Source organism: Carcharodon carcharias, chromosome 18, assembly GCF_017639515.1.
Source record: "Carcharodon carcharias isolate sCarCar2 chromosome 18, sCarCar2.pri, whole genome shotgun sequence".
NCBI lineage: Eukaryota > Metazoa > Chordata > Chondrichthyes > Lamniformes > Lamnidae > Carcharodon > Carcharodon carcharias.
The window spans coordinates 110,002,270-110,026,443 of record NC_054484.1 but is presented as its reverse complement, the minus strand read 5'-3'; the positions used below and the strand labels follow the sequence as shown (position 1 = coordinate 110,026,443).

The window sequence follows — 24,174 nt, the reverse complement described above, 5'->3', positions numbered from 1 at the left end:
TTCCCATTACTCTCTGCACCTTCTAATGCAGTACTTCATTGATTATAACTTCGTATTCCACCCCTACAATTTGCTGTCAATGTTATCTTCAAATTATGTCACAGAGCGCTTTTTTAAATGCAATTTTCTTTGTCAACTTTGGCACGCACTTGCTTCTGAGTCACCTTCATTCTAAGGCTTGAGTACATAACAACAACAACTTGTATTTATATAGCACTTTTAATGTATTAAAACAATACAAGATGCTTCACAGGAACATTACGAAACAAAATGACATAAGATACTATGGTAGATGGCCAAAAGCTTGGTTGACAGAGTTAGGTTTTTAGGAGTATCTTAAAGGAGGAGAGAGAGGCCGAGAGCCAGAGTGTTTTAGGGAGGGAATTCTAGACCTTTTGGGCCCAGGCAGCTGAATGCTTGACCACCAATGGTGGAGCATTGAAAATTGGGGATGCTCAAAAGGCCCGAATTAGATGAGCGCAGTTATCTTGGAGGGCTGTGAGAGTGGGAGGGCCAAGTATCAGAATTTTTAAGAATAAGTCAGCAAGCACAGGCTGGCATTTTAGTGCAGTGCTGAGGAAAGCATTATCTTTGAGATGAAATGTTCAATCAAGGTCTTGCCTAACTATTCAGGTCAATGTCAAATTCCATGGGTCAATTTAAAGAGTAAAGGCTTCTCCCAGTTGCTTAGCCAGCATTTATCTCTCAATCAACACCACCGAGACAAATTAACTGGTTATTTGTAATTTTGCTTTTTGTGGGATCTTTTGCATAAACTTGCTGTTCGTTTTTGACTCCACAACAGTGCGCAAGTGTGACAGAACATCCTGAGGGTATGAAGCATAAATGCAAGATTTCTTTCTCATTTTCTTTGAATGTTTTGAGAGAAGATCCATCTGAAGTGAACTGAAAAATATCTACTAAATTTCTCCTGAATACAGCAATTGAAAGTTTCTCTCTGCAATTCTTCATCCTGATCAATATTGATGCATTAGAGCTTTGGGCTTTACAGAAACTTGCTTAGTTGCTGAACTATTTTTCCTGGGTTTTGTGTGTGTTTGGTATTCGTATGTCGCAGAAACCTGCATTTAATTTTAAAAATGTGGTCGGTGGGATTACATACAGATTTCTGTTTGTTTAACAGGCAGTATAATAAGACATGCCAATAATCCAATCTTTTGAAGCAGGATTATACACTGGCTTTATGATCTTCTGATCTTTCAAAGTATTAATTAAAAGATTTCTGACACTGCTGGTTGAGACTCGATGAATTTAGGTCAAAGCTACTGCGACATTTTGTTACCAGAGGCTGGCTCTGAGGAAGAAGTTAAACATTACCAGATTTAATGTTCATAAGGACAAAACACCAATATGGTACTAAAGTATCTTCTCCCACAGTATTTCATCTCATCCTATCAACAAAAGTTTTATCCCTTTCTCCAACAAGCACTTTTCTAGCTTCCCCTTAACTTAAATGCATCTATGCTACTCAGACCAAATACTCCATGCGATATTGAATTCAGCCTTCTAAAGCTCTCTGGGTAAGAAAGTTTCTCTTGAATTGCTGTTGGATTTGTTGACCTTTTTTACCCACACAGTTTGAATCAGTAGTGTTTATTGTATTGAGAACACTGCATTAACAATTAAAGTAGTTTTAAAAAAAAGGTTCCAAGCAAAGGACAAACAAACCAGTTTATCAAAGTTTTTTTTTGTATTGGTGATAAAGCACAATACTTTGAATCTTCATGCCTGGTGTATAGTGAGATATGTGCTATATCTAAACATTAAAACCATCCATGACATTACTGTAGCATTTTGACAACCCCAGGATGTCTGAAGCGCTGTTCCAACTCTGAGAAGACCGAGACCCAATTTGCACTTGATCCCACAAATATTAATGATAGAAATGATCAGATCAATTTTGGCATATGATGAGGGGTAAATATTGGCCAGTATGTGTCCAACAGGTCAATGATGTGTTTAGTGTGTGGGTGAAGACGGCATGCTTTCTGCTTTTGTGTGTTAGTTTGCTTCCCCCTTTCAGCATACACCGCTGGGCTAGCTGTAAGTACACAGTTTCTCCATTGCAAAGTCCTCAGCTGTTCCTCCTTGTGGTGGCACATCATGGCCCCACACTAAAGCTTAAGAGAAACTCAGAGGCAGTTTGGCCCCAGCCAAGCAGTGTCCAGGCCCACCGGCATGCGGGCACACCTTGACATTCATGAACCAAGCTCCTAGCTCTAGGCGAATAGTTCCACCGTATTGTGGAAGACTAAGTGCGTAAACCCTGACAAAAATTCCGGAGCAGAGCCCAAAGGCAGACTGATGTCCAAGTGTGTCATCTTTCTGGCAACTCCTGCAACTAAACGGGTGCCAAATTTAATGCTTTGCCATCCTTTGAATTCAGTCGGTGAGATTGAGAGGGGGCCCTTGACTTTTGGGTGACCCAGGGTCTCCATAAATTTTGCCCAGGTTTGCCCCCTGGAAAAGTCACTCCAATTTCACTGTAGACCATTAGCACAATACAGGAAACAGCAGTGATGAGTGATAAGCCCAACTCGATTGGCTTAGGGAATGGGTGCTACAAGCTGTCTCGGACAGTGGGAGGGACCATAGTGTCCCACTAGTCAGCTGCCACTCACCTCAAGTTGGCAGTCCCCGACTAGGAAGGTGCTGACCTGCCATGGTCCATCTGGGTGCTTGGAGCTTAGAGTCTCTGTTCAACAAGTGGACAGAATCCATTGCACCAGGCAAACAAAAAAAAGATGCCAACTGTTCGATTGGCAAGCAGGAACATCCGGACCATATGCACAGGTTTGACAGATGACTTGCAGCTGGTTGATAATACATGCAAGACAGCTGTGATTGACATGGAACTTGATAGGCTGAACATTGATATAGCTTCCCTATAAGAGATGAGGCTCAGAGTGGATCACTGAAAGAAAAAACATTCCATGTTCATCTGGCATGGGAAGGATTCAGAGAAAACACGTGAGCAAGGTGTAGGCTTTGCTGTAAGGAACTCCCTACTCTTGGTGATTGAACCCTCTTTCCCCCCGCCCTCTCCCCAGACAGGTGGTTCAGACCTTGTTCTCCTCATCCACATCTCAACTTAAACAGGGCTAGTTAACCTTATGAACATCTATGCTCCAATGCTGTGTTCCACTACAGAGGTGAAAGACCAGTTCTAAGAGGATATTGACACTGCTAGTGGCAGAATCATTAAGCCAGAACATCCTTACCTTCTGGAACATTACAACACAATAATGGGCACAGATTACAACACAAGAGTGGAGACAGACCACCAGGCATGGCCCTCCTGCCTCTGACATTGTGGCTTGGGAAAGATAAATGAGAATGGACAAAGACTACTTCAGCTTTGTGCTACAATGAGTCATGTGTAAATAACACCTTTTAGAATGAACCATGCCACAACATGTCCTGGAGACATCCAGGATCAGGACATTGGTATCAACTGGATCTGATCATCACTCGACATGACTCTCTGAGCAGCATTCTCAACACACATAGCTACCACAGTGCGGACTATGATGCAGATCACTCGCTGGTGTGCACCAGGGTTAGGATGCAACCTTTGAAACTTTTCATTCCAAGCAGAAATTCCATCCTCATATCAATCTCAGCCATATTGCGTACCCAGATAAAAAGCAACAGCTCCTTGGCTCGATTGAATAGGCACTCTGGCATTCCCGCAGAGCGAAATTGAACATACTTCAAGACACCATCTACAATACCACACCTTCAACATATGGAAAGCAAGAGCGGAAATATGCTGACTGATTCGAGGCTAACATCACTGTGATGGAAACTGTCATTGAAGCCAAGCAATCCATTCTCATTAATTACAAGGGACATCCAAGTGAGAAGAGTGCACTAAGAGCCACTCAAAGTAAAGTCTAACAGACCACTAGGTGCCCCAATGAATGCTGGTTACAAGTTTGCCAGAATATCCAGATGTCCTTTGGTGCAGGGAATTCCAGGACATGTAGGGCTTATACAAAGTGATCAAAAAGGCAACAGGTCCACAAATGAAGAAAACTTCTCCATTGAAAACAAGGGCAGGAGAGGTCATCACCAACTGCAATAAACAATTGGAGAGCTGGGTGGAACACTATCTTGAGTTGTAGTCTTAAGTAGAGTATGGTTACCATAGCCTGCTTGTCATGGAAGAGCTGGATGTCGAACACACAGTGGAGGAGCTTGGCAAAGTCATTGACTTGCTTGCCATGGGGAATGCCCCTGGTGATGATGCTATACCGCCTGAACTCATCAAGCACGAGAAACTGGCACCCCTGCAGAATCTGCACAAACTTTTCTGTATCATGCCATGTTCTGGGGGCACTGCATCTCCTACTTCCACCCTCCAGAGTCAAAGATTATGGCCCTGTACAAGAACAAGGCCAACCACAGTGATTGCAACAACTATCAAGGCATCTCGCAGTTGAGTATCCTGGGAAAAGTATTTGCCCAGGTTGTCCTTGTCAGACAGCAGATCCTGACTGAACACATCTACTCCAAATCCCAATGTGGTTTCATGACTGGAAGATCTATAATTGACATGATCTTCTCAGTCCGGCAGCTGCAAGGGGAATGCTGTGAACAAAGCAGGCCACCAGATATTGTCGTCTTCAAACTCACCAAGACACTCGACTACGTGAGCCGAGGTGGTTTATTTAACTGCTGGAGAAAATTGGCTACTCGCTAAAGCTGCTCAATGGGATGATCTCTTTTCATGTCAGCATGATGGGTAAGATCAGCTGTGATGGGGTAGCATTGGAACACTTTGAAATCTTCAGTGGGGTCTCGGGTTGTGCCCTGGCAAACCACTTTTTGGCATATTTTTCTCTTTGCTGCTGTCGGATGTCTTCAGGTCACTTACAGAGGGTATCTGCTTACATACCAGAACTGATTGCTGTTCAGCCTTGCCTGCCTGAGTTTCAAGACAAAGATGTGATCATCAGATGCCAAATCCTCACCAGAAAGTTGCTCTATGCTGATGATATCGCACTAGCATTCAGTACCGAGGAACATCTTCAGTGGCAAATTAATACACTCTCACTTGCCTATAAAGGGTTTGTTTTGACCATCAACATCAGGAAGACATTGTCATGGTCCAGAATGTTACCATATCACCAGCTATCAGCATTGACAATGTGACCCTGGAGGTTGTTGATAACTTCACATATCTAGCCTCCACAATCTCTAGCAATCTGTCACCTGATGTTGAAATCAACACACACTTAACAAAAGCTGCAGCTGTTATTTCTAAGCTGAGTAAGAGAGTGTGGAACAACAGCTACCTGACTCAGAACACCAAACTGCGACTCTACATAGCCTGCATCCTGAGTGCACTCGGCTACTGTCATGAAACCTGAACAATATATGCTAGGTAGGAGAAAAGGCTGAACGATTTCCACCTTTGTTGTCTCAGAAGTATTATCAGCATCTCTTGGCAGGATAAGGTCACCAACTTGAGGTCCTGAAGCGCACAAGTTCCATCAGTTTATACTCATTACTAAGTCAACAATGTCTGCGCTAACTCAGCCATATTCATCGGATGGATGACGGCTGTACAGCCAAAGACCTTTTATACAGTAAACTGGCCACTGGGTCGTGACCTGGTAAGCATCCATACCTCCATTACGATCTGCAAGAGAGATATGCAGATGGTGGACATTTGACACTGACAGCTGGGAAACAGTTGCTGAGAGCCAGGACCTCTGGAGGCTGACTTTGTTTGGAGGGGCATTGGAAGAGGCGAGCAGAAACAAAAAGCTCAGCTGGCCAAGATGAGGGCACAGAGAAAACTGGCTGGTGAATCATGCACCATCTCAACCTCCTGTCTTCCTCAACAGCAAATGCCACGCTAGGAGTGGGGCTCCTGAGCCACACTAGGTGAAGATTGACATATTGACCACCACAGCACAAACCATCGTCTTAAGAGATGGAAGGCTGCCATTGCAATGCAGATATAGGCCAGGACATGGGGAGAACTTCTTTGCTCTTTTAAGGCCCAATGGGCATTTTCCAGCTCCCACATAGCAATTGGTGCCTCAGTTTAAAAAAAGACTTGCATTTATATAGAGCTGTTCACACCCACCAGATGTCTCAAAGTGCTTTACAGCCAATGAAGTATATTTGAAGTATTAAAAAATAAAAACAAAAAACTGCGGATGCTGGAAATCCAAAACAAAAACAGAATTACCTGGAAAAACTCAGCAGGTCTGGCAGCATTGGTGGAGAAGAAGAGAGTTGACGTTTCGGGTCCTCATGACCCTTCAGCAGAACTGATTTTTCTTTACAATGAGAGGGGTGACATATAAGCTGGTTTAAGGTGGGGGGGGGAAGAGAAGTGGAGGGGGTAGTGTTGTTGTAGGGACAAGCAAGCAGTGATAGAAGCAGATCATCAAAAGATGTCACAGACAACAGAACAAAAGAACACAGGTGTTGAAGTTGGTGATATTATCTAAACGAATGTGCTAATTAAGAATGGATGGTAGGGCACTCAAGGTATAGCTCTAGTGGGGTTGGGGAGAGCATAAAATATTTAAAAATATTTAAAAATAATGGAAATAGGTGGGAAAAAAAAAACCTATATAATTTATTGGAAAAAAAAAACAAAAGGAAGGGGGAAGAAACAGAAAGGGGGTGGGGATGGGGGTGGGGATGGGGGAGGGAGCTCAAGACCTAAAGTTGTTGAATTCAGTATTCAGTCTGGAAGACTGTAAAGTGCCTAGTCGGAAGATGAGGTGCTGTTCCTCCAGTTTGCGTTGGGCTTCACTGGAACAATGCAGCAAGCCAAGGACAGACATGTGGGCAAGAGAGCAGGGTGGAGTGTTAAAATGGCAAGCGACAGGGAGGTTTGGGTCATTCTTGCGGACAGACCGCAGGTGTTCTGCAAAGCGGTCACCCAGTTTACGTTTGGTCTCTCCAGTGTAGAGGAGACCGCATTGGGAGCAACGAATACAGTAGACTAAGTTGGGGGAAATGCAAGTGAAATGCTGCTTCACTTGAAAGGAATGTTTGGGCCCTTGGACGGTGAGGAGAGAGGAAGTGTAGGGGCAGGTGTTACATCTTTTGCGTGGGCATGGGGAGGTGCCATAGGTGGGAGTTGAGGAGTAGGGGTTTGATGGAGGAGTGGACCAGGGTGTCCCGGAGAGAATGATCTCTACGGAATGCCAACAGGCGGGGTGAAGGGAAGATGCGTTTGGTGGTGGCATCATGCTGGATTTGACGGAAATGGCGGAGGATGATCCTTTGAATGCGGAGGCTGGTGGGGTGATAAATGAGGACAAGAGGGACCCTATCATGTTTCTGGGAGGGAGGAGAAGGCGTGGGGCGGATGCGCGGGAGATGGGCCGGACACGGTTCAGGGCCCTGTCAACGACCGTGGGTGGAAAACCTCGGTTAAGGAAGAAGGAGGACATGTCAGAGGAACTGTTTTTGAAGGTAGCATCATCGGAACAGATGCGACGGAGGCGAAGGAACTGAGAGAATGGGATGGAGTCCTTACAGGAAGCGGCGTGTGAGGAGCTGTAGTCGAGGTAGCTGTGGGAGTCGGTAGGCTTGCAATGGATATTGGTGGACAGTCTATCACCAGAGATTGAGACAGAGAGGTCAAGGAAGGGAAGGGAAGTGTCAGAGATGGACCACGTGAAAGTGATGGTGGGGTGGAGATTGGAAGCAAAATTAATAAATTTTTCCAAGTCCCGACGAGAGCATGAAGCAGCACCGAAGTGATCATCGATGTACCGGAGAAAGAGTTGTGGGAGGGGGCCGGAGTAGGACTGGAACAAGCAATGTTCCACATACCCCATAAAGAGACAGGCATAGCTGGGGCCCTTGCAGGTACCCAAAGCCACACCTTTTATTTGGAAAAAAATGGAGATTTACAATCCCCATCCACCACTACTCTCCTCCGTCTGGCTGAACTTGTTCTCACGCTGAACAATTTCTCCTTTAACTCCTCTCACTTCCTCCAAATAAAAGGTGTGGCTATGGGTACCTGCATGGGCCCCAGCTATGCCTGTCTCTTTCTGGGGTATGTGGAACATTCCTTATTCCAGTCCTACTCCGGCCTCCCACAACCCTTTCTCCGGTACATCGATGATTGCTTCGGTGCTGCTTCATGCTCTCGTCGGGACTTGGAAAAATTTATTAATTTTGCTTCCAATCTCCACCCCTCCATCATTTTCACATGGTCTATCTCTGACACTTCCCTTCCTTGACCTCTCTGTCTCAATCTCTGGTGATAGACTGTCCACCAATATCCATTACAAGCCTACCGACTCCCACAGCTATCTCGACTACAGCTCCTCACACCCCGCTTCCTGTAAGGGCTCCATCCCATTCTCTCAGTTCCTTCGCCTCCGTCGCATCTGTTCCGATGATGCTACCTTTAAAAACAGTTCCTCTGACATGTCCTCCTTCTTCCTTAACCGCGGTTTTCCACCCACGGTCATTGACAGGGCCCTCAGCCGTGTCCGGCCCATCTCCCGCGCATCCGCCCTCACGCCTTCTCCTCCCTCCCAGAAACATGATAGGGTCCCCCTTGTCCTCACATCACCCCACCAGCCTCCGCATTCACAGGATCATCCTCCGCCATTTCTGCCAACTCCAGCATGATGCCACCACCAAACACATCTTCCCTTCACCCCCCCTGTCAGCATTCCATAGGGACCGTTCCCTCCGGGACACCCTGGTCCACTACTTCATCACCCCCTACTCCTCAACCCCCACCTATGGCACCTCCCCATGCCCACGCAAAAGATGTAACACCTGCCCCTTCACTTCCTCTCTCCTCACCGTCCAAGGACCCAAACACTCCTTTCAAGTGAAGCAGCATTTCACTTGCATTTCCCCCAACTTAGTCTACTGTATTCGTTGCTCCCAATGCGGTCTCCTCATTGGAGAGACCAAACGTAAACTGGGCGACTGCTTTGCAGAACACCTGCAGTCTGTCCGCAAGAATGACCCAAACCTCCCTGTCGCTTGCCATTTTAACACTCCACCTTGCTCTCTTGCCCACATGTCTGTCCTTGGCCTGCTGCATTGTTCCAGTGAAGCCCAACGCAAACTTGGAGGAACAGCACCTCATCTTCCGACTGGTCACTTTACAGCCTTCCGAACTGAATATTGAATTCAACAACTTTAGGTCTTGAGCTCCCTTCTCCATCCCCACCCCCTTTCTGTTTCTTCCCCCATACTTTTTTTTTCTTTCTTTTTTCCAATAATTTACATAGATTTTTCTTTTCCCACCTATTTCCATTATTTTTAAATCTTTTATGCCCCCCCCCCACCCTCACTAGAGCTATAGCTTGAGTGCCCTACCATCCATTCTTAATTAGCACATTCGTTTGGATAATATCACCAACTTCAACACCTCTGTGTTCTTTTGTTCTGTTGTCTGTGACATCTTTTGATGACCTGCTTCTATCACTGCTTGCTTGCCCCTACAACTACACCCCCCACCCCCACCTTAAACCAGCTTAAATTTCACCCCTCTCATTGTAAAGAAAAATCAGTTCTGTTGAAGGGTCATGTGGAACGTCAACTCTTCTCCGCCGATACTGCCAGACCTGCTGAGTTTTTCCAGGTAATTCTGTTTTTGTTTTATATTTGAAGTGTAGCCACTGTTCTGTTGTAATGCAGCAGCTAATTTGCACTCAGCAAACTCCCACCAACAGCAAAGTGATAATGACTAGATAATCTTTTGTATTTTGTGATGTTGACTTGAGGAATAAATATTGGTTAGGACGCCAGGGAGAACTCCCACTGCTCTTTGAAATAGTGCCATGGAATCTTTTACAACCAACCAAGCAGGCAGATGGTGCCTCAGTTTAACATCTCATCTGAAAGTCAGCACCTCTGGCAGTGCAGTGCTCCCTCAGTACTGCAACCTTGTCAACCTTGGTTTGTGTGCATAGGCACTGGAATAGGACTTGAACCCAGGACCATGTGAGCTACCAACTGAGCCATGGCTCATACATTCATGTCTCATTCAACAAGTTGGAGTTTATGGTGAATTGGAAGGAGATCACTGAGAAGGAGATTGCAAAATTCCAGGCTGCAGTTGTCAAAGGTGCAAAAGATTTCAGAAGTATTGTGCAGTTGTAGATGAATAAGAAGTGGAAACAGGTAGCCTTAAAAATGTAGAGGATGTGGGCTTTGAAGAATCTGAAGCAAGTGGTGTCAAGGATAGATCCTTGGTAACTCTTATGCTGCCCTCGTGGGAGGGATTGATGGATTTGCTGTGTTTAGCTAGGAGGAGCAGCATCATGTAGCTGGATTAAAAAAAGGGTTGGGGGCAGATAGTGTGCTTGTATACTGCACGAATGAAAAGGACAAGGAAAGTAACGCAATGGTCAATGTCATTAACAGGTTGGAAGCTGGCCTGAAGAGGTTCCACATCCTTGTCTTCCAGATGCCGGAAGATGAAGGAGGTTTTAGTTGATGCAAGTGAGACACAGTGATGTCTGAATATGAACAACTGGACCCATGTATGATGTTTAAAAAGTTTAAGTGTTCTATGAGTTTATAGAATTCAGCAACATTGGGAAATACTCCTTTTTGGGATTCCCTGGACAGCCAAAAACAGCTCCTGTGATGGTTTGCTGGGACCTGCATCATGTCTGACAATGATCATACCTCTCCAGTTCAGTTTCGTATATACTGTCCACTTGTCTGGATGAATGCAGCTCTAACACAACAATCAAGATGCTTGACACCATCCAGGACAGAGCAACCTGCTTGATCAGATCCAATACACTACCTTAAATCACAACTTCCTCCCACAACTGATGCACAGCGGCAGTAGTGTGTACCATCTATAAGATGCACTACATCAACTCACTGAGGGTCCTTTGACAGCACCTTCCAAACTCATGACCTTACCTCGTAGAGGGATAGGGGCAGCAGATGGACACCACCACCTGGAAGTTCTCCTCCAAGCCACACACCAACCTGACTTGGAAGTATACTGCTGTTCCTTCACTGTCACTGGGTCAAAAGCCTGGAACCCTTTTCCAACAGTACTGTGAGTGTATCTACACCACATGGGCAAAGGTTAAAAGGTTTACAGCACAGGAATTTGGTAATGTTGAAAAGTACTTATTTAAATGCAAGGAGTATAGCAAACAAAGCCAATAAACTGAGGGCACAGACACAGGGCAGCTTGATATCATTACTATAATGGAAACTTGGCTTAAAAAGGGACAAAATTGGCAGCTCAAAATCCCTGGATATAGGGTTTTCAGGCAGGATAGAGAGGGGCTAAAATGGTGGAGGTGGGGCATTATTAGTTAAGGAATCAATTATAGCTGTGAGGAGGGATGATATACTAAATGAATCATCAAATGAGGCTACATGGGTTGAACTCAGAAATAAAAAGGGGCAGCAATACTACTTGGAGTGTATTATAGACCCCCAAATGGCAAGAGGGAGCTAGAAGAGCTAATATGTAGGCAAATTTCTGAGTACAAAAAGAACAGGACAATAATATTGGAGACTCAACTACCTTAATATCAACTAGTATATGAACAATGTAATAGGCACAGAGGGCACAACGTTCTTGAACTACATTGAGAAGAACTTTTTTAGCCAGCATGTAACAAGCCCAATGTGGGGGAATGCAGTTCTAGATTTAGTCTAAGGAAATGAAACTGGGCAAGCATATGAAGTAGCAGTGGGGTGACCATTTTGGAGATAGGTTTGTTTTTTTAAGGATGGTACTGCCAAACCTAGAGCCCCCTGGTTATCTAAAAACATACAGTGAAAGATAAAGCAGAAAAAGAAAGCTTATGACAGTCACTAAAAGTTTAATACTGTAGAAAGCCTAGAGGGGTATAGAAAATATAGGGGTAAAGTAAAATAGATAATTAGGAAAGCAAAGAGAGGATATGAAAAAATATTGGTAGGTAAAATCAAAAAGATGTTTTACCAGTGCATTAAGAGCAAGAGAATAACTAAGGAAAGGGTAGGGCCTATTAGAGATGTACATGTCAACTTGTGAACTGATGCTGAAGACATGGACAGGATTCTCAATGAAAGTGGCTAAGTCACTAGGGCCAGATGAATTGTATACCAGGCTGTTAAAGGAAGCCAGGGAGAGAATACCGGATGTTCTGAGGGTCATTTTCCAATCCTCACTAGATATAGGTGAGGTACCAGAGGATTCGAGGTCTGCAGACATTGTACCATTATTTAAAAAGGATGCGAACAATAGGCCACATAATTATAAGCTGGTCAGTCTTATTTCAGTGCAAATTATTAGAATCAATTCTGAGACAGGTTAAATTGTCACTTAGCAAGGAACAAATTAATCCAAGATAGTCAGCATGGTTTTGTTAGAGGTAGATCATGTCTTACCAATTTAATTGAATTTTTTCAGGAAGTAACAAGGAGCATTGATGAGGATAGTGCAATGGATGTTGCTTGCATGGATTTTAGTAAGGCATTTGACAAGGTCCCACATGGCAGACTAGTCAGAAGAGTAAAAGCCCATAGCGTGCAGGAGAATAGGGTGAGTTGGATCCAAAATTGGCTCAGTGACAGGAAACAAAGGGTAATGTTTGATAGATGTTTCTGTGAATGGAAAACGGTTTCCAGTGACGTTCCACAGAGCTCAGTGTTCAGTCCCTTCCTGTTTGTTGTATATATTAATGATTTGGACTTAAATGTGGGAGGCATGATTGGGAAATTTGTAGATGACACAAAAATTGGCCATGTAGTTGATAGTGAAAAGGATAGCTGTTGTCTCCAGAATGATATCAATGGTTTGGTTGAGTGAACGGAAAAGTGTCAAATGGAATTCAATCTATAGAAGTGTGAGGTAATGCATTTAGGAAGAGTAAACAAAGCTAGGGAATATGCAATAAATGGGAAGATATTGGGAAGGGTAGAGGAAGTGAGAGACCTTGGAGTACATGTCTACAGGTCCTCGAAGATGGCAGGACTAATGGATAAAGTGCTAAAGAAAGCATATGGAACGCTTTCTTTTATTGGACGAGGTATAGAATTCAAAAGCAGGGATGTAACGCTGGAACTGTATAAAAAGCCACAGCTGGAATTTTGTGTACGGTTCTAAACTCCACATTACAGGAAGGACATAATTGCTCTGCAGTGAGTTTAGAGGAGATTTACAAGAATGTTGCCAGGGCTTGAAAATTGCAGCTATGAGGAAAGATCAGATAGGCTGGAATTGTTTGGGTGAGGAGTGACCTGATTGAGGTGTACAAGATTATGAGGGGCCTAGATAGAGTAGACAGGGATGCCCTGCTTCCCCTAGAGGAGAGATCAATTACCAGGGGGTAATAGATTTAAGGTGATTTGTAGAAGGATTAGAGGGGACATGGGGAAAAAAACTTCTTCACCCAGAGGATGGTGGATATTTGGAATTCGCTGCCTGGTTTAGTTGTGGAGGCAGAAAACCTCAACTCATTTAAAAGGTTCCTGGATCTGCACCTAAAGTGCTATAACCTGCAAGGCTACGGACTGGGTGCTGGAAGGTGGGATTAGAATGGGCAGCTAATTTTCTATTTTTTATTTTTTGACGAGCACAGATATCTTGGGCTGAATGGCCTCTTTCTGTGCCGTAACCTTTTTGTGGTTCTGTGGACTGCCACGGTTCAAGAAGGCAGCTCCCTCCATAACTACATTCTTCACGTGAAGAATAACCACTTTATGAACCATAATTCGGCATGAGTAATAGTGCCTTTGGAAGAAAAATGGATTGTCAAGGGCATGTACAATGAAGGAAATGGGATATTTGTTACATGATCAGGGAATTCTTTCATAATTATGTTGACCTTGGTCTTCCTTGATTGTGAATCAGCGGTCAGTTCACTGTCAACTGTTCTTATTGTGAAAGTTAATTGTAATTGTGATTTGGGTGCCCCTTTTTCATTCAGCTTTGTGTGGAAAGCACAACTAAATGCTATAATTAAGGGATACTACTTAATTTGTACTCTTGACCAAATCTGGCTAGAGAGTAGTTACTGATCTTTGTTACTGGATGCAAATTGATATTGGACAATAAAATGCCTTCTTGTAACTTCCAGCCAGCCTGGTCCAATGGAATGATAGGTGAGTTTGGTGTTTAAATGTCTATACAAATTTGCACAAAGCTTGAGATTCAGTTACAGGGCTCTTGTGTCCTTGCTGTAAACATGGCATTCTGCTTTCAGTGGCAGCTGCCAATATCTTACTATCACCAGAATCCAATAGAACGGGGTGGCCAAGCTTTTTGTTTTTATGGACTGCATTGATGCATAAGCATTCCAGGAAGAGCTGGGAGGCAAATACCTCGTATAAATTCAGGGGAGCATAGAATTTAATGTATTTCAAGCTTTTGTTACTAAGAGATGTTGGTGTTTAAGGCAACAGTGCTGATAAATCTTTTCCAAACTTCTAGCTGCCCACAATGCAAATATGAAGAATAATGAATAAGAAGCATAAATAGGACAGAGCTGCCTGGGCTTTGAAAGTTGCATTCCCAAGCTTGGTGGCTGTATGTAGTCCAAAGGTTTGTGTACCTCTGCTATTAGTGATTAGCATCAATCTATATCTTATGTGAGCTAGATTCTGCCATGTTCTGGACTGTGTGCATGTTTTGTATGGCTATGAAACATATTGAGGTTAGGACCAATAAATGAATTTCTGTGCATAATCTACAGGGCATCTTGTTCAGAGCTTGGTCAGAATAAATGAATCCTTGCACATGTGAAGTTAATTAGTGGTTGGTTAAGTTGAGGCACATGAAAAGAGAAAGTTCTGACCGAGTACAAATTTTGAAATTGTTTTACTTGCTCTGGTATCATTCAACAACATATAATTAAAATCTTGCTTTGTGGTTTTGGGATGAGCTGCAAAATTTCACCAAAAGAAGTTAATTGATAAGTTTCTTCAGCTTGTTGTAGCCAGTTGTGATTTTGTGTTTTGTTGTTGCTGAAAATAAATTTTTCAGTTTGTTAGGCATGGTGGAAGCAAAGGTCCATGGTGGGAACGCTCAAATCTGCCCTTGTAGGATAATCTGGCTCTGATTACATGACTACTGACACCACACACATTTTTTTTATTTCTAACTTCACGTTATCCTATTTTACGTTGTTTTCTATTATATGGCACGGGCAGTTTATATTTTATTTTAGGCATTGCTGCTTTGGTTGTCAGATTATGATCAAGGTCAGAAATTTCATGTAATCTCATAATAAAAATGGAATGTGACTTAAGTCACCATAAGCCAGTGATTGTAAGAAAGCAAAACAGGCCTGCAGCAAACCAGCACTGAAGATGCTGAACAGAAACAGAATTACCTGGAAAAACTCAGCATCGGCGGAGAAGAAAAAAGTTGACGTTTCGAGTCCTCATGACCCTTCAACAGAACTGAGTAAAATTAGGAGGGATGAAATATGTGCTGGTTTAAGGTGGAGGGGGGGGGGAGGTTGCTGCGGTGGTGGGAGGAGAGAAGTGAAGGGGGGGGGGTGATTGTAGGGACAAGCAAGCAGTGATAGGAGCAGATAATCAAAAGATATCCCAGACAAAGGAACAAAGGTGTTGAAGGTGGTGATATTATCTAAACGAATGTGCTAATTAAGAATGGATGGCAGGACACACAAGGTACAGCTCTAGTGGGGGTGGGGTGGGGTGGAATAAGACTAACAGGGCATAAAAGGTATAGATTTAAAATAATGGAAATAGGTGGGAAAAGAAAAATCTATATAAATTATTGGAAAAAACAAAAGGGAGGGGGAAGAAGCAGAAAGAGGGTGGGGATGGAGGAGGGAGTTCAAGATCTAAAGTTTTCGAATTCAATATTCAGTCCAGAAGGCTGTAAAGTGCCTAGTCGGAAGATGAGGTGCTGTTCCTCCAGTTTGCGTTGAGCTTCACTGGAACATTGCAGCAAGCCAAGGACAGACATGTGGGCAAGAGAGCAGGGTGGAGTGTTAAAATGGCAAGCGACAGGGAGGTTTGGGTCATTCTTGCGGACAGACCGCAGGTGTTCTGCAAAGCGGTCACCCAGTTTGCGTTTGGTCTCTCCAATGTAGAGATTGGGGGAAATGCAAGTGAAATGCTGCTTCACTTGAAAGGAGTGTTTGGGCCCTTGGACGGTGAGGAGAGAGGAAGTGAAGGGGCAGGTGTTGCATCTTTTGCGTATGCTTGGGGAGATGCTGTAGGTAGGGGTTGAGGAGTAGGATGTGATGGAGGAGTGGACCAGGGTTCTGAATGGTGTGGAGAGATAAATCTCAATCTGCCCGATTACCTACCTCATACTGTGGAGATGAAATAATTTAATATAGTGCCCAAACAAGGACAACAGATAAAAGCAAAGTACTGTGGATGCTGGAAATCTGAAACAAAAACAAAAATTGCTGGAAAAGCTCAGCAGGTCTGACAGTGTCTGTGGAGAAGAAGACAGAGTTAACATTTCGAGTCCTTATGACTTCTTCAGATTTGGTTATGCTTTGGACAACTGGAGAAGTTTGATCGGCAAGTCCCCATTTGGTTAAAAAAAATTGCTTCAGTGGTGGTGATGTTCTCCCTGGGACTGTTGCTTTTGTGGATGCTTTGCTGTTTCTGTTTCTGAGGTAGATAATCAGACAGATTGAGATTTATCTCTCCACACAGTTCAGCTATCTTCAGCCCTGGTTTGCTGCAGGCCTGTTTTGCATTCTTACAGTTACTGGCTTATAGTGACTAAGTCATATTCCATTTTTATTGTGTGCTAACATGAAATTACTGACCTTGATCATAATCTGACAACCAAAGCGTTGATGCAAAACCAGCTTCAGTAAAACTAAACATGTCATCATCAATAAATGCACTTGGTGAGTGCTTGGTGTTTCAGTGCTGGGGGAACACTCCTCCACATGCTCTGGTCAGCTCTTTGGATCCAGCCTTTCTGAATAACAGTTGGAGCTTGTTAGGCCCGCTCGCTAATAAGGCTGAAGGAACTCCAGCTATCTGCAAGACACATCCCAAACGCTGACTATGCACCATCATCCTGTACTACAACATGATTGAAATGCACTTGGCTTTTATGTCATTCAGAGCAAGTGATGCTACTTCTATATCTGGAAGTGGAAAAATACCAGACAAATTCACACAAAATGCTGCCTTCCCCAAAATGGCATCCCAGTCATCTGAGAGCCATTGAGCCTAAGTGGCATGATCAAAATCATACAGGGCCCCTTCCACCCTGTCCCTGAGCTTAAACAATGTGTGGGCATGATGTTTCCAAACTCCATTCCCTAGTTACGGACCCCATTGCTCTCCCTGGTAACAGTCTGACATTAAGCCAGTCTGTTAGCAGTCTTGATCACGTTTCAGCTCCAGATGAACTTTCAACTTCTTATTCATTCCATCACTAGGACTGCCTATTTCCACCTCCATAACGTCACTTGGCTTTGCCTCATCTCAGCTCATCTGCTGATGAAAGCCTCATTCATGTCTCCATTATCTCTGTACTCCACTATTCCAATGCACTTCTAGTTGATCTCCCACATTCTACCGTCTGTAAACTTAGAAGCCATCCAAAACCTGAGGCCCATGTCTTAACATACGAATTAGAAGCAGGAGTAGGCCACTCAGCCCCTCCAGTCTGCTTCGCCATTCAATAAGATCATGGCTGATCTGATTGTAACCTCCCACCTACCCACAACCCCCCCCCCCCCCCCCCCCCCCCCCCGGTTAACCTTTCACCCCCTTGCTTATCAAGAATCTATCTACCCCTGCCTTAAAAATATTCAGAGACTCTGCTTCCACTGCCTTTTGAGGAAGAGAGTTCCAAAGACTCTCGACCCTCTGAGAGAAAAAATTTCTCACCTCTGTCTCAAATGAGCGAACCCTTATTTTTAAACAGTGACTCATGTTAACTCGCAGCAAGTCCCATTCCCCTATCACCCCTGTGCTCGTTGACCTACATTAGCTCCAGTCATGCAATGTCTTGATTTAAAATTCTCATCCTTATTTTCACATCCTTCCATGGCCTTGCCCTTCCCTATCTCTATAACACCTTCCACCCTCACAGCCCTCTGAGATATCTGCAGTCCTAATTCTGGCCTCTAGTGCATTCCCAATTATAATTGCTCCACCATTGGTGACCTTGCCTTCAATTGCCTAGAGCTCAAGGAAGGAATTCCCCCACTACACTCTTCTGCTTCTCTACCACACTTTCCTCCTTTAATATGCACCTTAAAACCTACCTCTTTCATCAAACTTTAGTTCACCTAACCTAATTTCTCCTGATGGCTCGTGGTCACACTTTGTTTTATATTTTCCTGTCACTTTAGGATGTTTTATTATGTTAAATACACTATATAAATATAGCTTGTTGTTGATTGTGATTGTGAATCAAAAGCTTGCCCATATTCACCCCTCCCCACCGAGCCCACCCCTTTCTTGGTTGGACTAAGTGCTGGACTAAGTGTATCATCATACTTCCATCTTACTTTGACTCTGCTTTACAAACTTTGTAAATGCCAAGTGGCTTTCTATCTCTTTTAAAGAGTGCCAACATTGAAATGTTCGTAATGGATTTCAAAAATAGTCCTGGTTTAGCGATATATTGATGCAAAAAATCCTCAGATTCCATTTTTTGGTGTTTTGTAAACCAGCGCAGGATTTCACTATAATGTTTGGTTTGATGCTTGAGGAAAAGTCTGATCCATCCGAAAAAGCTTGCAGTTTTGGAGAAGTTGTAAATTTAATCATAAAATGTATGCACTAATGAGGATATATTATATAAAATTTATTTGTATTGTCTCCCTGTTGAACGCTGGAAAACATTTTTTTCAATAGCTGTTGAAATTAAATTACTCCATTCAGAAGGCGTGAAATTTAGCCATTATTGGCTTTTTGGAGCAGCATTAATTTTAAGCTGTGATTTAAAATGATTTTCAGCCTTGGCATGTAGCCACACTGAAGACACCCCTTGCCTGTAACATTCGTTAAATCATACAGCACAAAGAGGCCATTCAGCCCACCATTGAACAGTAAACTCAGGTTGTTCATCGTTGTCTAGATAATTGGTCTGACTGAGTAGAATAATCATTTCAAATGTCATTTAGGTAATCAGCTACCTTGTTTTTACCTGTTACAATCCCTGTAGAGACTGATTTGTTAAAAAAGCATTAAAATTCCCAGTGACCGACTCAAAGGATCACATGACAATATTTCACATTTTAAGACTTTTACAGCAACAAACTCACTAAAAGCAACAGCACCTAGTAGGTAACTGATACACTAAACTACAGAAAAGATAACCTTCTTAACTTTCTAATGTGACTGAAAACCCCCAGGCTGCATTTATATATTACACCTCACTCTCTGCGGAATTGAACTCTTTGCAGGAATTAGTCCAAAGTTCCTGCCATGTTCACGCAGGCTCATTTCACCCATTTTGCCGAGTTATAATGTCCAGTGTGTGTCAAAAGTCAATTTTCTCAGTCTTCTGAGAATCCCTGAACCGATTTCCAGCACCAAGGCTTGTTCTGGAGGTGACTTCAGCACCCCCCCATTCATGGGGTGTATGGGCTTCGCCAACTGGGCCAACATTTATTGCCCATTCCTAGTTGCCCTTGAGAAGGTGGTGGTGAGCTGCCTTCTTGAACCATTGCAGTCCATGTGGTGTAGGTACGCCCACACTGCTGCTAGGAAGCGAGTTCCAGGATTTTGACCCAGTGACAGTGAAGCAACGGCGATATGTTTCCAAGTCAGGATGGTGAGTGGCTTGGAGAGGTGGTGGTGTTCCCATCTGTCTGCTGCCCTTGTCCTTCTAGATGGTAGTGGTTGTGCATTTAGAAAGTGCTCTCTAAGGGACCTTTGTGAATCCCTGCAGTGCATCTTGTAAATGATACACACTGCTGCTACTGTGCGTCGGTGGTGGAGGGAGTGAATGTTTGTGAATGTGGTGCCAATCAAGCGGTATGCTTTGTTCTGTACAATGTCAAGTTTCTTGAGTTTTGTGAGAGCTGCACTCATCCAGGCAAGTGGAGAGTACTGTATCACACTCCTGACTTGTGCCTTATAGAAGATGGACAGGCTTTGGGGAGTCAGGTGGTGAGTTACTCGTCGCATGATTCCTAGCCCCTGACCTGTTCTTGTAGCCACAGTATTTATATGGCTAGTCCAGTTCAGTTTCTGGTCAATGGTAACCACCAGGATGTTGATCGTGGGGGATTTAGTGATAGTAATGCCATTGAAAGTCAAGGGGTGATGGTTAGATTCCCTCTTGTTGGAGATGGTCATTGCCTGGCACTTGTGTAGCACGAATGTTACTTGCCACTTGTCAGTCCAAGCCTGGATATTGTCCAGGTCTTGCTGCATTTGGACATGGACTGCTTCAGTATCTGAGGAGTCACGAATGGTGCTGAACATTGTGCAATCATCAGCGAACATCCCCACTTCTGACCTCATGGTGGAAGGAAGATCATCGATCAAGCAGCTAAAGATAGTTGAGCCAAGGCACTACCCTGAAGAACTTCTGCAATGATGTCCTGGAGCTGAGATGATTGACCTCCAACAACCACAACCATCTTCCTTTGCACTAGGTATGATTCCAACCAGCAGGGAGTTTTCCCTCTGATTCCCTGCTGTTTCTTCCCTCCCCCGCCCTTTCTTTCTCTCTCTCTCTGGGACACAAACACTCTCCTCCTCTTGACTGTGTTTTTAGTTGTGAAAGATGGCACTTGGGTTTAAATTAGACTTGACCTGGGTTCCAGGTCCCCACGACAGCCAGGTCACATCGGCTTATCACTGGACAGAACTAGTAAGAGGTCACGTGCTCCCTTTTCCTGACCAAAAGGATTCAGTTTAAAATGTAACTATCTGATAAAACCTTGCACTCGTAATGGGACCTCTTTGGAATCTGAAATGGTGTTTCGAATTTCTTTTTCTAAGGAACTTTCTAAAAATTATGGCTTGCCATTTGTTTTTGTTTTGCAGTGTGGAAATTGGGGAGAGTGTGCGAGGAGAAGATGTGTACATCATCCAAAGTGGCTGTGGGGAAATCAATGATAATTTGATAGAGCTGTTGATCATGATAAACGCCTGCAAATTTGCATCGTCATCTCGAGTCACTGCAGTTATTCCTTGTTTTCCTTATGCTAGACAAGACAAGAAGGACAAGGTAATGCTGTGTTTCTACTCTTTTTTTTCATCTTGTTGGATTGGGGAGAGTGGAATGGAGACTGGTAAATGTAGTATGACTCATAGAGCAAATATGTAATAGAACAACAGTAAGTATGGTCAGTTGAGGTTTGTTTCATTTATGGACAATGATGTTTGGCTGTTTTAAGGTATAAATGAAGATATGTTACAGGGAGAAATCTTGAAATTCTATTAACTGTGTGTGTTTTGTTTTTCAGCTTATAATTTTGAGGTATGAAAACTCTTAGATCCCTATTGCTTTATTTCAGGAATATTCTACTATTGAGATTGAAAGTCTCAAATAGAATTGATTCTTTTAAATCTGTCATTCTTAAAAAAGATAGCCTCAAAAGGATTCTTTTATAGTCCATTTAGCAATTCTCTTAACCAAATGGAGACAGTTTTATTTTGTAAGAGGATGGGTGGAACTTATTGAATATTTTATTTTCAGCAACCTATAAATTAAAAATATTCTGTGGTCTATGCCATTCACCTCAAATCTTGTTTCTTGTTAGAATGTTTGGTCATTGCTTTTCTGTCAACATTTTCCATTCAATTTTCTGATAACAATAAATGAGAGTTTCTATTTGTAGAGCGCCCTAGATGAAAAAATTCTAAGGCTTTTCACAAGGTGACAACAATCCCTTAAGCCTTAAGATAGATACAAATAAATGTACCAGAGCACTGTTGGCTAATTCATTAGAAATGTTTATCACTTTCATTTTTGTACTATGTCAGTTGTTATCATGGTATTTCTGATGTTGGTCTGCTCTACAGTCAATAAGTGAACCAATATTTGCACACCAGCCCTTTGCTTTCCCTGTCTTACACCCTGTTGTTTGCATGCACTGTAGCTCTATTTGATCACATGGTTAGCTGATGCAACTATTAGGTGGTAATATCTTGTGGGGCTGTGGGGTGGGTAAGGATTGAAGAGTTGAAAAGTGCAAGTCTTTACTGGAAGCAGATCCCCAGTGAAAGGGGGCAAAATATTTTTTCCCAGAAAGAAAGTTGGAAACTGCATAAGGTATGATGTTTCCTCATTGGGGGTGGTGAGAAAACCAAGAGTCAGCTTAACTCTGTGGGTTGATTCTATGAAATGTTCTTTCAAGAAAGATTGGCTCAGTTAATATTGTGAAGTAGGTAACCATAAGTAATAGATACTAATTTACGTGAAAAGAAAAGGACTGTGTTTAAATCCAGACATTCACCTCAGGGATCTGGTACCAGAACCAGCTCTGGCTGATGAGACGAAATTCTGTAATACTGCATGAAATGAGTTTGGGAAGTCTCAGTATAACTACTTATTCTTCTAATTGCTGGTCCTAAAATCTAGAAATTTTAAGCAACATCACTGAAACCACCCTGTTCTTCAATCAGTATGACATGAAGCTCAAAGTCTTTCACCTGTCCTATGTATCTTCTAAGATTGATGTAAAGTTTGCTTGTAGGTCATCAGCTTCAAATATCTGATGCAACTATTGTCTTTGGTGTGGTTATGCCATAATTCAAAAGAAGATGGCCTACAGGTGAGACCAGGACATCACCATGGCTGCTTCTGTCAAAGTCCAATCCTTTACATTTGAGTTAGCATTCCTAATTTTTAGGAGAATTGGTTTGGATGAAATTTGTTTGATTATGTATTCAAGGGTCAGGGAAGTGGTACCAGTAAGCTTAGAAAGTAATAATTTTCATTGTCAAATCTTGGTGACTTCGTCTTGACCATGATTCCCACTCGTCCCCTCTCTTCTCTCTCTCCCCCCGCCCCACTTCCCCTCCCCAAACCCAAAAAAGGGAGAATTTATTTCTATATTCGGCATTCTGCTTCTGATCTTATAGATAATCTGCTGCAGGACAGGTCATAGTTTATTCCAATTTGACAATTTCTAATGGATTGTGGGAAAGAAGGGAGAAACCAATGTACGGTCCTCCTGTTAGCGTCATTAGGCCTGCTGTTGTGCTCAGTTTCATGTAAAGCTTCTCTTTGATGATTTGACTAGTCAGAACATTTGTGAGATTGTAGTCAGCTATATATCAGATTATTTGCAATTGGATGCCTGGTTTTGTGTAATGGGAAACTGTTTCCTTGCTAGTTGACTGCATTTCACACTTTGTGAGACTATTCTGATGGTAAATCCAATATACACGTTCAGTCTTTCCTTTCACCCAGTAATAAATGCTCTTAAACTCTATAATTAAAATCTCCCTGTCCAGTTACCTCTGAATTGCTCCACTGTTCACCATTGCTGCTCTCCCAATTCTACTGGTGCGTTCTGGTGAAGAACTACTACATTTCAATTTTCACTCTCTAGCCTGAGTAACCAGTGCATTCCTCATGGGTATGGGGCTTTGCTTGTCACTTTTTAAAGCATTTAAAGTGACTACTTTTTCCCCCTTTCCATTCCACTCATTGGCCTAACTCCTGTAGTATGTAAAAGTAGAGATGATTCTACTGTTGGCTGATCCCACTATCTCAGAATGATGATGAAAATAATTGACTTTCTGAATACAGATAGGAAGAACAGGCCATTTAGCTCCTCGATCCTGTTCTGCCATTCAGTGTGATCATTGCTAATCTGCAACCTAACTTCACACCCTTTGCTTCACACCCTTCAAACCTCTGGATAACAAAATTCTACCAATCTCAGTTTTAAAATTTACAATTGATCTGACAAATTAAAGTAATGGTGTAAAATTTGATTTTGCACATTCATCCTGAACCATGCTGAATTAAATAAAATTGCAGCAAACATTTTTGAAAATGTTAGCATCTCTAGTGCTATCATTATCTATCACTTTGTGTGTCTGACCAGGAACTTGTTCTTTGAATTGAATTTAATGGTGGTTCCATTGAGAAACTATCACATCTAGAGAGGCCTCTTGTTTATCCTTAAGAAAAAGGAGGATGTAACCTGGAAGTGAGAAAGTAAAACTAAAGTAAACCTCATGTAGGTTATTGCCATCACATAATGATGCCTCTGGGCTTAAAATTGTTGGCCCTTTTTATTT

The 24,174-nt window shown here is 42.9% G+C and overlaps 1 protein-coding gene across 3 annotated transcripts in view; it reads left to right on the top strand.

The window, feature by feature from the left end:
- The window catches only part of LOC121290788 (ribose-phosphate pyrophosphokinase 2), a 39,908-nt gene that overhangs the window by 6,695 nt on the left and 9,039 nt on the right, over nucleotides 1-24,174 (top strand). For 2 of the 3 annotated variants that reach the window (XM_041211701.1, XM_041211700.1), the window contains exon 2: nucleotides 20,962-21,145. In XM_041211701.1, the coding sequence (XP_041067635.1) occupies nucleotides 20,962-21,145 (184 nt within the window). Of the gene's footprint in view, nucleotides 1-20,961; nucleotides 21,146-24,174 lie in introns of those variants that run through there. The other variant, XM_041211702.1, reaches the window with a different exon arrangement.